This window comes from Solea senegalensis, linkage group LG4 (genome assembly GCF_019176455.1).
Source record: "Solea senegalensis isolate Sse05_10M linkage group LG4, IFAPA_SoseM_1, whole genome shotgun sequence".
Classification (NCBI taxonomy): domain Eukaryota; kingdom Metazoa; phylum Chordata; class Actinopteri; order Pleuronectiformes; family Soleidae; genus Solea; species Solea senegalensis.
The window spans coordinates 23,434,798-23,448,109 of record NC_058024.1 but is presented as its reverse complement, the minus strand read 5'-3'; the positions used below and the strand labels follow the sequence as shown (position 1 = coordinate 23,448,109).

At 38.4% G+C, this 13,312-nt stretch overlaps 2 protein-coding genes across 2 annotated transcripts in view; both read right to left on the bottom strand.

The window, feature by feature from the left end:
* grm2b (glutamate receptor, metabotropic 2b) overlaps window positions 1–1,526 on the bottom strand; it is a 32,307-nt gene extending 30,781 nt beyond the window's left edge. The window contains exon 1 of the mRNA XM_044023431.1: window positions 719–1,526. The gene's annotated coding sequence lies outside the window, so the exon portion shown is untranslated. The remainder of the gene's footprint in view (window positions 1–718) is intronic.
* Window positions 1,527–1,595: 69 nt separating this feature from the next.
* Window positions 1,596–13,312, bottom strand: part of LOC122767889 (testis-expressed protein 264 homolog) — a 31,266-nt gene continuing 19,549 nt past the window's right edge. Inside the window, exons 3-4 of the mRNA XM_044023439.1 lie at window positions 9,690–9,852; window positions 1,596–3,709 (exon numbers count right to left, since the gene is read on the bottom strand). Of these exons, the coding sequence (XP_043879374.1) occupies window positions 3,447–3,709; window positions 9,690–9,852 (426 nt within the window). The 3' untranslated portion in view covers window positions 1,596–3,446. The remainder of the gene's footprint in view (window positions 3,710–9,689; window positions 9,853–13,312) is intronic.

The following is a 13,312-nucleotide window of genomic DNA, read 5'->3' as shown; positions in this document are numbered from 1 at the left end:
CATGCAGAGGTTAATTGGACACTCTAAATTGACTGTAGGTGTGAATTAAAGTTAGTTAGTTTAAAGTTAGTTTTTATTAATCCCCTTGGGGAAAGTATTCCTCTGCATTTTGACCCATCCTACAAGTAGGAGCAGTGGGCTGCCACACTGAGTGGTGCCCGGGAAGCATTGGGGGTTGGGTACCCAGCCCTTTTTGGCCGGGTGGGGATTTGAACCGGCGACCCTCCGGTTACAAGTCAAGCTGCCTTTCCCCTTGGCCACAGGCTGCCCTTAATGGTTGTATGTCTCTGTGTGTGAGGCCCTGTAATGGACTAACCCACCTTTCGCCACATGTCAGCTAAATGAATGAATGAATGAATGAATGAATATAACTAAAACCTGAGGACATAAACCAGAGTTAAATGTGATAGATTTTGACTTCTCCATTATTCTGTATGAGATGTTATTTGCTCAACTTTCTGATAAACTTTTAATGGTCTCTGTATCTGCAGACAACGTTCCTTGTTGTTGTTGTTGTTGTTGTTGTTCACCGTTGACCATTCAGCTCTAAAAGTAATTCAGCCGTGAATACACTCCTCAAGTAATATACGCACAAACTCAGTGTTGTTGCGCACACACACACACACACACACACACAGAGAGAGAGAGGTTTACACAGCTATAAACCTAACCAAAATACAATTAAAAATCGTCGCCCTAAACTTAACCAGTTACTCACAAATGCAGTTGCACTTCATTAGGACCAGGATTCGGTCTCCACAAGGCGCTCTGGTCCTGACATGGTCAGTGTTTATGCCAGAAAAGTTCCTAAAAGAGGTAACAAATACAAGTAAACAAAACAATACACCACGCACACAGCTATGCCAGCACAGGGAGAGTAATAAATAATAAATAAATCATAAAGTTACGATCTCATGAGTGTCAAAAAAGAAGAAAGAAAAAAAACAGAGTACGCCGACTGCTCCCACATAGGTTTCAGATCTATAAACACAGAAAGCATCTCCGCGTTTCTCTGTAACTCCTCAAGTCCATCCATCCTGTTTAAGTTGTCCCCGTGGGAACTTAGCCCCATCTTTTAGGAAATCAGCATTTAGATTAAAAGTACAAACACCAACATAGATCATTTTGTTTGTGGAGCATCCTTAAGGACAACGCTCAGCAACCTGCCAATTACTGTACGTCTGAAGTAAATTAATAAATGAGTGACCTGCTTTGTTTGTTTGTTTGTTGTTTTTTTTTTATTCTCATGTTCTTGGAGAGTAAGAACACATACAGTTTAATACGCACATTTCACCAAAAAAAATACTCAAATGAACAAGAAGGCAGCTCCATGAAAATGAACATTGTGTTGACTAAAGAAATGTGGATGTGCGTCATCGAAGCGAGGTCTGGTCCAAGTAAATACTGGTTTTATACATATACTGTATATAACTACCAATAATCCAGCCAATGCCCATGTTTTTGTTCCAGATTTCACTCAGGTATAGAGATAACTTAATAAACCAGTGATTTGAAACTGCTCCGTAGTCAGATCTGCACCTAAAAGCTTCAGTCAGGGGGAAAAAGACATTTATATGAAAAAATCAGTACTCAGATGTTTAAAAAAAGGTATTTTAGTAACCCCAACCCAAATATGGTCAACCTCAGAATAAGCAATAATCAGATTAAGATGAAGAGGGTTCAGATTTTAGCTGCACTGTGAATCAAACGTATGAGTTATAATGAGAAAATTACTAGAAAATCCTCTGAACTCACTGAAACATCATCTAAATTTCAGATTATTGGTGTCGTTGTAAACGTAGTCAACACAGTCAGTGTCTTTATTATCTATTTATGCTCGCTGATTATGAATGAACAATGGCTGTGAGGATAGGTTCAACAATGTTATCAGTTTTCACTTAAGATTCCACTGACAGCTTCACTGAGCCACATTAAAACAAACCATTAAGATTAAAAGAAATCCTTGTTTGTGGCCGTATTTTAGTCACCAATATGTGACAGTTGAGTGTCAGAGGTAAAATCCTGCCGATGCACAAATTCAGAATTATGCAAAAAGCCGCTCGTCCTGCCACATGTGACTCATCTCTCACTCAATTTAACCGATGCACGTCGCTTCCTTAAGTGAGCGCGGTGAGACAGTGCCGTCTCCTTTGTTTGGAAGATAAAAGCCACAGATACGACTTAACGGACTGAATATTTCAGGGCGCGGGGTCATCAGGTGGTCTTTGATGCGGAGGCAGCCATGTTCGTTTCAAAGAGGGGGGAAAACAACAAAACCAGCACAACAAACAGGCTTTAAGCCAAGAAGCAGCAGCTGACAGCAGAACGTGTGCCAGAGTAAAACAAGAGAATATAGGAAAATGAAGAAGAAGCTGAGGGTGAACATGGTGGATTCCAGAGGTCACATGGAGGTTGACTGTCGATACTGGAGTCCGGGATATTTTGCTTTCAGTCACAGTGACTGTGAAAATACAAACTAGTCAAAACAAGGTTAAAAAAAAAAGGATTAAAAAAAACAACAATAACAACAATATAAAGAAGTACAAGTACAGAACAGAACATTAAATGAGGTCGGTGTGCTTACGAACACTCGATCAGCTCGCGTCAGTCACTGACGCGCGGCCTTTGACAGCATTTCCTGTATTTCTATTTGTGTCACAATCATCCAACAAACAAATCCGGCTAATTTATTTTCATTTCTGCATTCATCTTCGCACTAAAAGATAAAATATAAATAGTGGTAGATATTCAAGTAAAATGCTTTGGCTAACAAATACTATCTTCAGGCAAACAGCCTCATTTTTATAATAACAATTCAAGGAATTCAGGCTACCTGCATATTAATTGTGAAATGTTGCATTGTTTTAACACTCTCGCCTTCAAATTGTGGGATTTGAGGGTTTTAAGACAGTCTAGGTGGTATTCCATATTTGTTATGATGAACAAACCACATGAAAAGACCAGAAATAAACTAATAATGAATTCATGGTGCCGTCAGTATTCGCCCCAAATCTGATATTCATGGACGCTTTCCATTGTTTTCCTACAACTATTAAAAACTCATCACTGAGAATCACTGCAGCGCTGGCAAACATCTTCGCTTCATTACAGTGAATGAAGTCTCTGTAGTTTATTTTTGAGTGGATACAGCAAACACCGTCTCACTGCTGTAACAAGTCAGCGGGCAAAAGCAACTGTTCCGGACGAATGCTCCGTTTTACTCCAGTCTGAAATAAGTGGACTTATTTTTAAAACATCATTTCTTTTTCTTTCTTTTTTTAAGAATAAGATCTTCTTTAGGGAAATAATTGGGTTTCTGGAAAGGAAAGGCCGAACATGTTGTTGGTTTTGGTCTTTTCATTTGATTTGAGGACAATAAGACGAATAAAGAAAACCACCCACCAAATCTCTCATCCCTAACACGTACTGTATGTCTCAGTGAACTTTTACTCCTCCCCTCCAACGACACCCAACCACTCCTGAGTGGGAACCTCTAAGCTCTTCTGGACGGCGTCTTCATGAAAGCTCTCTTTTTCTTCTTCTGTGTGTCTGCCAGGTTGCTCCAAGTCCAGCTCCTTAAACGAGTATCCCCCAGAGCTCCTTCCTCTGTGATCCACGGAGTGGACCGAGGACGCCGCTGGGGACGTGTCTCTGCTGTCTGACAGGAAAACTCCACTCCCTGAGCTGTATTCACTGTTCGAGTCTGCACCTAGAGCAAGTGATAAAAAAACAAAAAAAAAAACAAAGCCAGGGAATGGACAGATGGTGAGAAGGCTTCTATAAACAAACACCACATGAGAAGAGTCTGCCTGTCCAAAAATACAAGACTGGGGTTTAACCAAAATCTGCATGATGGTGTTTCAGCTGTGGAACGATTTCGGTCCAGAACAACTATTATCTTCTCCATGGGTGAAAATATTCCTCCTGATTGTCAGTACATCTTGTTTCATAGGTGACTCACAAGTGTGAGTGACATGTTTCCTTTTGAAATGCTAAAGATCACAGTATTTGACATAACATGCATACAGTCAGTGTGACCCGGTCCAAAGAAGGGCCTTTCTGCATGGAGTTTGCATGCTCTCCCCGTGTGTGCGTGGGTTTTCTCCACGTTCTCCAGTTACCTCCCATAGTGCAAGAATATATCAAGGTTAATTGAACTATAGCCTATAGGTAACTGGCAACTGTCAGCTGGGATTGGCTCCAGTGACCCAGGTGACAGGAAGTTATGTCCAGAGAAGGAGCTCATACCCCAAAGATGAAGAGGAAGACTGCGATTGGGGATTAGGCAAATTGGACACCCTAAACCACAGGTGTTTGTCCTGGCCGACCTGGCCAGGGTGTGACCCCGCCTATCGCCCTATGTCAGCTGAAGAGCGCACACAATCATAATTCTGCAACAATAACAAGGCATTATTTTTGCACAGCACTGTATGCCTTAGAAAGTTTAAAATAAACCATTTCAGGGTCAGACACACCGTCAGTAACAGAGTCAAGACTACTTTCTTACTTGAATCAAATATTTTTTAACTGATAAATCAAATTTAAAAACTTACTGCAAACTTACACAGATATAACAAAGGCAGTTTTACTCACACCTTGTCCATTCAATCCGCCTTGATGTGACAAGACTCAAACTAAATTTAGGGATGGGAAAATAAATTAAGACGTTGTATCTTACATGCAACACATTCTTGGTTTTTTTTTAAATGCGCTACGAGATGAGCAGCAGCAGCACATTGTGCTGAGACTTGAAGTCAGAACTTGAAATATGCACTCAAACGATGTTAATTAGAAACTCCTGGAGGCTACACGTCTTCTCCAATTTAATTAGACAGGATCATATACGCAGCGCAATCTCCCGTGTCCTCTGTGTGCGTTTCTCAAGTTTTGTGCTTTGCAGGTTAATAAAAATCAATGTCATACTTGTGCGCTCGTCTCTTGACCTCTTTTGTTTTCGTGGCCGGCGAGGTCTGTACACAACGCCTCGTCTCAAATCAATATGTACTTTCATCACCGAGCCAGAGTCTGTCATTAACTCTGACACACAAGGGCTGGCGAGAAGTAACCTTTCACATGAGACGGTGGACAGGAGGATACGGAACGTGAAGTCCTCCGACTGCTGTGCATCGTGTGAGGGAGAAGCTTTAAGCAAAAGACCGTATCATAATGTCACACGTCTCATGTTCAATTTCACCAATTATCATCGTATTTTCCCTCTGGGATTGAGGTGAAGGCCGGACGTTATAACAAGCTGTTAAAACACAGACGGTAATGTGGTCGTTCTTCACTAAACTTCAAAGGCAGAAAACTGAAAAATACGCAAAAACAGAGCAAAAACAGCTCTGTGCGTTTATGTTTGTCTTATGTCCACAGAGAATACGACAGGTGAATCCACGAGAATCCAAACTAACTTAACCTGAAATTGTTAAGCTGATCACACGACGAATCATGAATTTACACCATTACATGAATGGAATTATAAAGACTTTTACCAAATGATAAAAACAAATTAGTTCTAAACACAATAAAATTGAATTCTTATACACCAAAAACAAAAGAAAGTTGATTGTAGCCACAAGCTCTTCTTGATTAATTTACACTCACCTCATATGCATGTGATTGATGGAGGGAGGAGAAAATTAAATAAAACATAAAAAAGAATAGAAAATGTGCAGCGAGCTCTCAGACAGGCAAAGAGTGTGTGGTCTTGTGTCGCCTAAAGCGAGCCACAAAATTTAATCAGTCAATAAGGAAGAAAAATCCCATTTGTGGAGGGAAGATACATTAGACTTGGGATCTTAATTTCTTGGTGAAAACTGTATCTGCAGTGAGATTGCAATGGTTTAGCGCTGCCTTCGGGCGTCATAAAACGAGAGTGATGGTCAATCCATTACGGGGATTTAAGTGTGTCAAGACTCTGTCACGACTTACTACAGATAGATAATAAATAATCAATTCTACTTTTATGATCAAGCCAGGTTAAAAAACGTGTGCAGACCGAAATGGGTGCGAAACTCACAGTTGGATTTGTGCGAGACTTGAAAACCACTTGTAAAATTGGTAAATATGTAATATTTTTATTTAACTTTAACTTGATAATTACTGCCATTTTATGCAGGATTTTTCCTACTTGGTCACAAGCGAGAACATTTTGGGAGGTTTTCCTTGTTAAATTTTTCCCACGCTATGAATGTCATTTCACCCCGGAAAGTCATCTTTGACTTTCAAAGACTACCTTCATGTACAAAGTAGAGCGTAAACCCTTTGTCCAGACTTTGGAACATGGTAACAGCATGAGCTTATGTAAATTATAGTGTATGTGCAACGGCTTGAGAACAATAAGGTATTCCACGCTGCAGCTCATGTGGACGGCAGAGATCCGATGTAGGCGCGGCGAGAAATTTGATTGTCTGCTTTGTTTCTTTCTAGAGAGATGAAAGTTGTAGTGAAAACAGCATGGGTCAACTTTAAAGAAACATTGTTATTGTCTCCTTCACAGCAGTGAGTGCACTTTTTTCTTTTTTTAAATATGGCAACAGCATTAATTAGTCTCATATTCAGTTATGGAACAAGACCTTTCCACCACCTCTTGTATTTCAAAGCACATGAAAGAATAAGTGGTTAGTGTGGGGAAACGACATTTACATCTCATGTGAGGCATCCATCTTGTGACGCAATGGGATATATGATGGGAATCATATTAAGCAGTCATGCTACATATAAATCCCGCTTTACCAATCAGTTTGATTTATCATTTCCCTTTAATTAAATAACCAATGCGGCACAACTTGGACTCGGCTCTCATGGACGTGCCCTGAAAACACATGAAACACATTCTGACATTAAAGCTCCTTGTTTAAAACGGTGAGCTACTATGTGTGTGGTAGAGAATGACAGCGTGGAGGAGGGTGAAGGTTATTCCAGTCACTGAGATAGGAGGATCAGGGAGTAGTGGATGGGTGGTGTGGGAGGTCAACGGAAGAAAGAAGCTTCCAGTGTCCGGAACGCTCCACTGACCTTGGCGAGTTCGCCCCGGTGTGACAGAAGCAAGCCCACCTGTCACGTCATCAAGCACAAGTCATGCACCCATAAGCCATTTCCACACACACACACACACACAAAAAAGCTCACACTTTACTCACATTTTCACTCTGCTTATTTAAATGGAAACCTCTCAGGTGTGGTTTGAGATTGTGGACAGAAGTGGAAGAGCAGTGTCAGAGTGTGCATAATCGTGCCTGAGGAAGTCAATCATGTCACAGTAAGTGAATGAAATAAAAGCAATTCGCCGACAGGTAAGTGGTCCTGATCACAGACTACATATTTATATTAGTCCAGTTAACACTATGGCTCATGACATATGAGAAAGAAAGCCCATCACACTTCTTAAACCTTGAAGTATTATACTTATGAATATATATATAGATATATACAGTATATCTATATATATATAGATATATAGATATATCTATATATATATATAGATAAATATATATATAGATATATACATATATACATATATATACATATACACACATATATACATATATACACACATATATATATACACACATACACATATTTATAAGTATAAAACTTCAAGGTTTAAGAAAGAAAATGTATCAGCAATTCATTTAATAACACATTGAACTCAAAAAATGCCAAATATTCCTTCTTAAAAGGGCAAATCAGACAAAGAAACAACATGAAGACGTCATTTGGGGGGTTTATATATTATATACATATATATATACACATATATATACATATATACACATATACATATACACACACACACATATAGAGAGAGATATATATATATAAATTTTTATATATAAATTTTTATATATATATATATATACACATATATATGTACATATATATATATATACACGTATATATATATATATATATGTACATATATATATATATATATATGTACATATACATATATGTGGTACCGCATGCATGCTTAGCCGTGTTTAGTGTTCTTTATATTTCAGCCGTAAAGAAATTAGGTGTTCTGAAGCTGTGATCAATCAGTCTTATTTTCACACTCCATGTGAACCCTTGATTAGAGGAGCTTTATCCAATATTGACTGCGACGAACGATGCTTCACAATATTTGTGTCTCGTGAGGATAAATTAGTGTCAAGTGGAATTGTATATACATGCTCATATCATTTACAGGGGGAAAGCGAGACATCCATATGGAGTTCATATAGCTGTGAAAAACCCCTTGGTGTGTGTCAGCACACTTGCACCAGAGGCTGCCGCGTCTGGGCTTTTCATTAACACCTATGAAGGTGTCAATCACAGTTCTCTTCTGCGGGGCTGCTCATAAACTGAACAGCAGTAGCCAAGCGGCCACTGCCACAGACGAAGGCTGAGGCCATGAGCAGAGACGACTTAGAAAGACGTTTCCTGATGGCAAAAAAACTGATTGTATTGAATTAACGGAGTCCGGTTCAACCTTTTTGACTTCTGGTGAAATGAGCAGAGCCTTTTGTAGCCAAAGAGATATTTCCCTCAGGACTTGGTCGAGACCAAAAGACCAAAAACACTGAACTCATGTCCATGATGTTGCTGGAACTACTGTACACCTCCAAACTAATGATGATGTTGCTCCATGTTGGCTAGGTGTGATGTAACGGAGAGGCAATTGTTATTCCCCTCATCAGCTCCACAAGGTTATAAAACGGCATGACAGTGTTGTTTAAAAAGCCTGTTTAATAGAGCTTTCAACTGGAGGAACACTATATAGAATCGTGCATACATGCAGAGAGGCACTGGGATGTGAGTGTGATGCAAACTCAAGGTTCAAAATTATTATTTCAAAACAGATGCCAGTGAGTGACAGAGACACCGTATTCATATTTAAAAGAAAAGTAAGACTTTATGCAATGATTCTGAAACCAGTTTGAGAACTTTATATTTATATATATACTGTATATATATATATATATATATATATATATATATATATATATATTTATATTTTTATATATATATATATATATATATACACATACATATACACACACACACATATATATATATATACATACATATATACGTATATACGTATATATATATATACGTATATATATATACGTATATATATATATATACGTATATATATATATATATATATATATATATATATATATATATATATACATACACACACAGTTCTTTCCTGGCTTCCTGATTTCTTATTTTTTTGCATGTTTGTCACACTAAAATGTTTCAGATCAAACAAATATAAATATTAGTCAAAGACAACAAAAGTTAACACAAAATGCAGTTTTTAAGTCCCAAACACTTTTGCACACAACTGTATACAGACATATATAATTTAATAAATATTCAATATTGGTCTTGACTGTCACCGTATGTTTAGTTTTACATTTAAAGTCTTCAATTGTTTTAATCATGAAAAAAGCTTCAAACCGATTAATCAATTATCAAAATAGTTGACGATTCATTTGGTAATCGATTAAGAATTGATTCATTGTTTCAGCTCTACGTGAATTTCAGCCTATATACAAAATATATCACATTTGAATGTTTACACAAATAAAGTCCAGTCTTGTTTAGAAAGGTTTTTAAACTGCAGTCATAGATACTAAGTGTTCTGATTCCCTATAGATTATAAATCACACAGCATGATGTACAGTACATGTTACCTGAGACATCTGTGTCACTGTGCAGTTCCTCTTCCGAGAGCCTCCTGTCTACGTGACGGGCTTCGGGGACGTAGAAATCTCCCTGTCGAGCCAAGGGGGCCATGAACTGGACCTGCCCCTCACTGTAGATCTCAAGGAACGGGTGTGCACACAGTCGCCTTTCCTGTAAATGACAAGAGTAAAATGAGGAATGATGAAGAGCAAATATATTTTCATTTAAAGCAATTTAACAACACAATGTAATATTTCAGATACTGCATATCTTAAGCCTTAGTGCTCATGGATACATGGTAATTTGCCGTGGGAATAGAGCTGAAACAATTACTCGACTAATCAATTATTAATCGATTACTAAATGAATCAGTTCAAAGCTTTTTTCATGATTAAAATAAGATTTCTGATTGTTTCTACTTCTTAAATGTGAATCAATTATTTGTTTCTTTGCTCCATATAACAAAGAAATCATCAAAACTGAATCATTTTGGTTTGTGGACAAAAACAAGACATTTGAGAACATCGTAATTTCCAGGTTTGACAAACACTGATTGACATTTTATGGACCAAACGATTACTCGATTAATCGAGAAAGTAACCGACGGATTAATCGATTACGAAAATAAGCGTTAGTAGCAGCTCTACGTAGGAATAATACCAAACTCCTTATATGGACATCCTGTGGCGGGGGGGGGTGCTTATAGGTCACATATTCAGGCTTTAAAATGTGTTGTCTTATGTGTTCTTGAGTCAAAGTTAGGATTCATTTTACATCGCATTTTAGCCGTGATATAAAGCAGCAAAAATTGTGCAGAAGTCACAAAATAGAGTTTTTCTTTTCTTTTTGTTCATAAAAACGAGCCAGAACTTTGAACTGTAACGTATTTCCAAATTTTACAAATTCTGTTCAATTTTAAACATTTTGAGTACTTTTTACTTGCCTAGGATTCTTATACCCTCTGTATATACTGTACGTTTCAACATAGTGATGGAAAAAAGCAGTCTTCAACATTATCTTAACCATCAACATATTATGAGCAGAGGAAAAACCATAGAAGATACAAGTGCAGACACTCACAGTCCGTTTTAACAGCTGCTCTTGCTCTTCTACTTACTTTGCCTCACTCCTCCAGAGGCAGGAAGTCTCACGTGACGGAGACCACTCCACTTCTGCAGGCTCATTAACCTTTCATACATCACGCTTTGTTATTCCACTCATGCAAGGCCTACGTCTGTTACTTTCACCCTTTTGGCATATGCTAAATGTCGAGCAATACTGGAATCACTCTGTGGCTACAGTGCAGTATCTCTTAATCATCAATTATTTATGGGGGCTTTAATTTGCTCAACTTGACGGCCGTTAATGGCAATTTTCGCTGCTGCCAAAGCGCAACATGTTTGCTGCCAATGTACCGTTGACTAAAGCAGATTATAATCTGACGTGATGTTCTACAAGATATTGATTCGAGGAATTCACTGTGGCTTAATGCGATGCCGTTGCTTTAATTAAAAGGAGTTTGTGGCTTGATTACATTCAATGAAACCGAGGCATGGAATTATGGTAATGAGGATTCATACCTTTCCCTCTCTCTCTCTCTCTCCATTTCTGAATCCTTCAACTATACAAGGTCATGAAATTTATTTAATTCCTCAAATAAAACTGTCCATATTGTTTCTTGACAAATACTGGACACAGTACATCCAACCACTGTAGTCTTTTAGTAAAGTATCCCACTATTTCACTATCAAACTTAATAATAACGCATAATAATAACGCACAGACTGCTATCAGACTATCATGTCTCTTGCGTCTGTATCTCAGCCCAATTCTGACAGCAGTGACATTCTTCCTGCCGCCGTTGGCGGCGAGAACAGCGTCGTCAGTTTCCGTGATTTCGGCAGCATCAATTATTAGAGCATTTTTCCTTCAGAAACATCTGTGCATCCTCTTCAGGTTGGCTTGTCAGATGGAGACAGACATGGAGTGCTACATATTGCATATTGACAGGCATGCATGCATCCACACACACACACACACACACACTGATTTAAGTTTGCAGCTCAGACCCCATCAATAAATGATCCAATGCAAATAGAAGTTTAGCACAGATATGCTGTGAGTACAATACCTTCACACAGAGGGGATCAGCGTTAATATTTTACAGACAGGGTTTGATTTGTTAAGTTATATTTGCTTTTCAGAGCGCAGTGGAGGCCCATTCCTTTTTTTTACTCAGCAGGCTGGTTTTGTAAGTTGGTTGGAGAGAAACTCATCAGCAAATAAGATGTACTAAATAGGCGCACACTCAACAGACTAATGGTATACTTAAAAGCATAAAAAAGATCCAAGCATAAAAAGTATGCAAATATGCAAGAGGAGCCGAGTAATGGCGGACTTAAAAGCACTGCATTTACCCCGGGAAGAAAAATAAGAGAAACACCAAACTACAATGAATATAAAGTACCTCACAAAGAGCATCTGTTCCCGTTTCACTACTTTCATACAAATCTGAGACCACCGTGTTGCAGAAGGAGAGGCTGCAGTTCACTGAGTGACGGAGGAAGTGGACATCTGTTTCCTTCACAGCCTCCTGTGACAGAGTACGTCGTGTTGAGGTGTGATGATTCAGTAAGCTGCAAATGATCTGATTGGTATTCAGCGCACCAGTTTAAATGTTGCTTTACGCATAAATCATGTATAAATCATGTGGGTCCTGGCTCAGGTCACTGATACAATATTATTATTATTTAGGTAATAAGGCAAAGTCAAGTCCGTCCTGTAATATGGACCCAAAGACCTCAAACAATTATGAAGGTGCAGAACAAAAGCATCAGGACACTTCGGTTTAAAATATATTTTGGCCAAAATAAGGCAAATATACTGTCATGACTTACTGCACAGCTGTACGTCACGTGACTCAGTTTGCTCACAGCGCCGCGTTGGCTGGTAAAGCTTCTGAAAAATGAGTGCACGTTTTAAAGCCTTAAGAGTTCACTGCACTATTTCAATCCACAGAGATCAAGTGGGAAAATTAAATAAATCACAGAACCTGACCTGGGAATGTGGATGTGAATTTCAGCGTCATAATTAACAACAGCACCTGATCTATGCTCACGTTTTACAGCAGTGATCCACCTCAGAATCCTCAGAACCTTTGGTGTCCCCAACTGCTTCAGCATCCTGGTGCACAACAGCTATCTTCTTAATTTTTGATGAAAGGTGTATATATATATGCTACCGTTATATATGTCCATGAATGTGAACAGCATTGTTGCCTGTTGCACTAAAAGTGTGTGTAAAGTTATTAAAAATATCACTTTCGGACCTTTGTCATCTCAGGGTTTATCTTTATGGGGCAACTATAGTTGTGTTATTTACCAAACCGGGGTCACTTTGGTTTAGTTTTGACCTTAGAGGGCAGTGCGATCACAAAAGTGGCCTAGTATTCATTTTGTGTGATGATACTGAACTTGAATTAGTGCAGAACAGATGTGCAAATATGCACTAAATGAGCAATCTTTAACTCCAAAATAAAACCAAATAACTCAAACTCAACCCTATTTAGATATTTAAATATATCTAAAGATATATAGATTTATATAGATGACATATAGAGCCATTTAGTTCA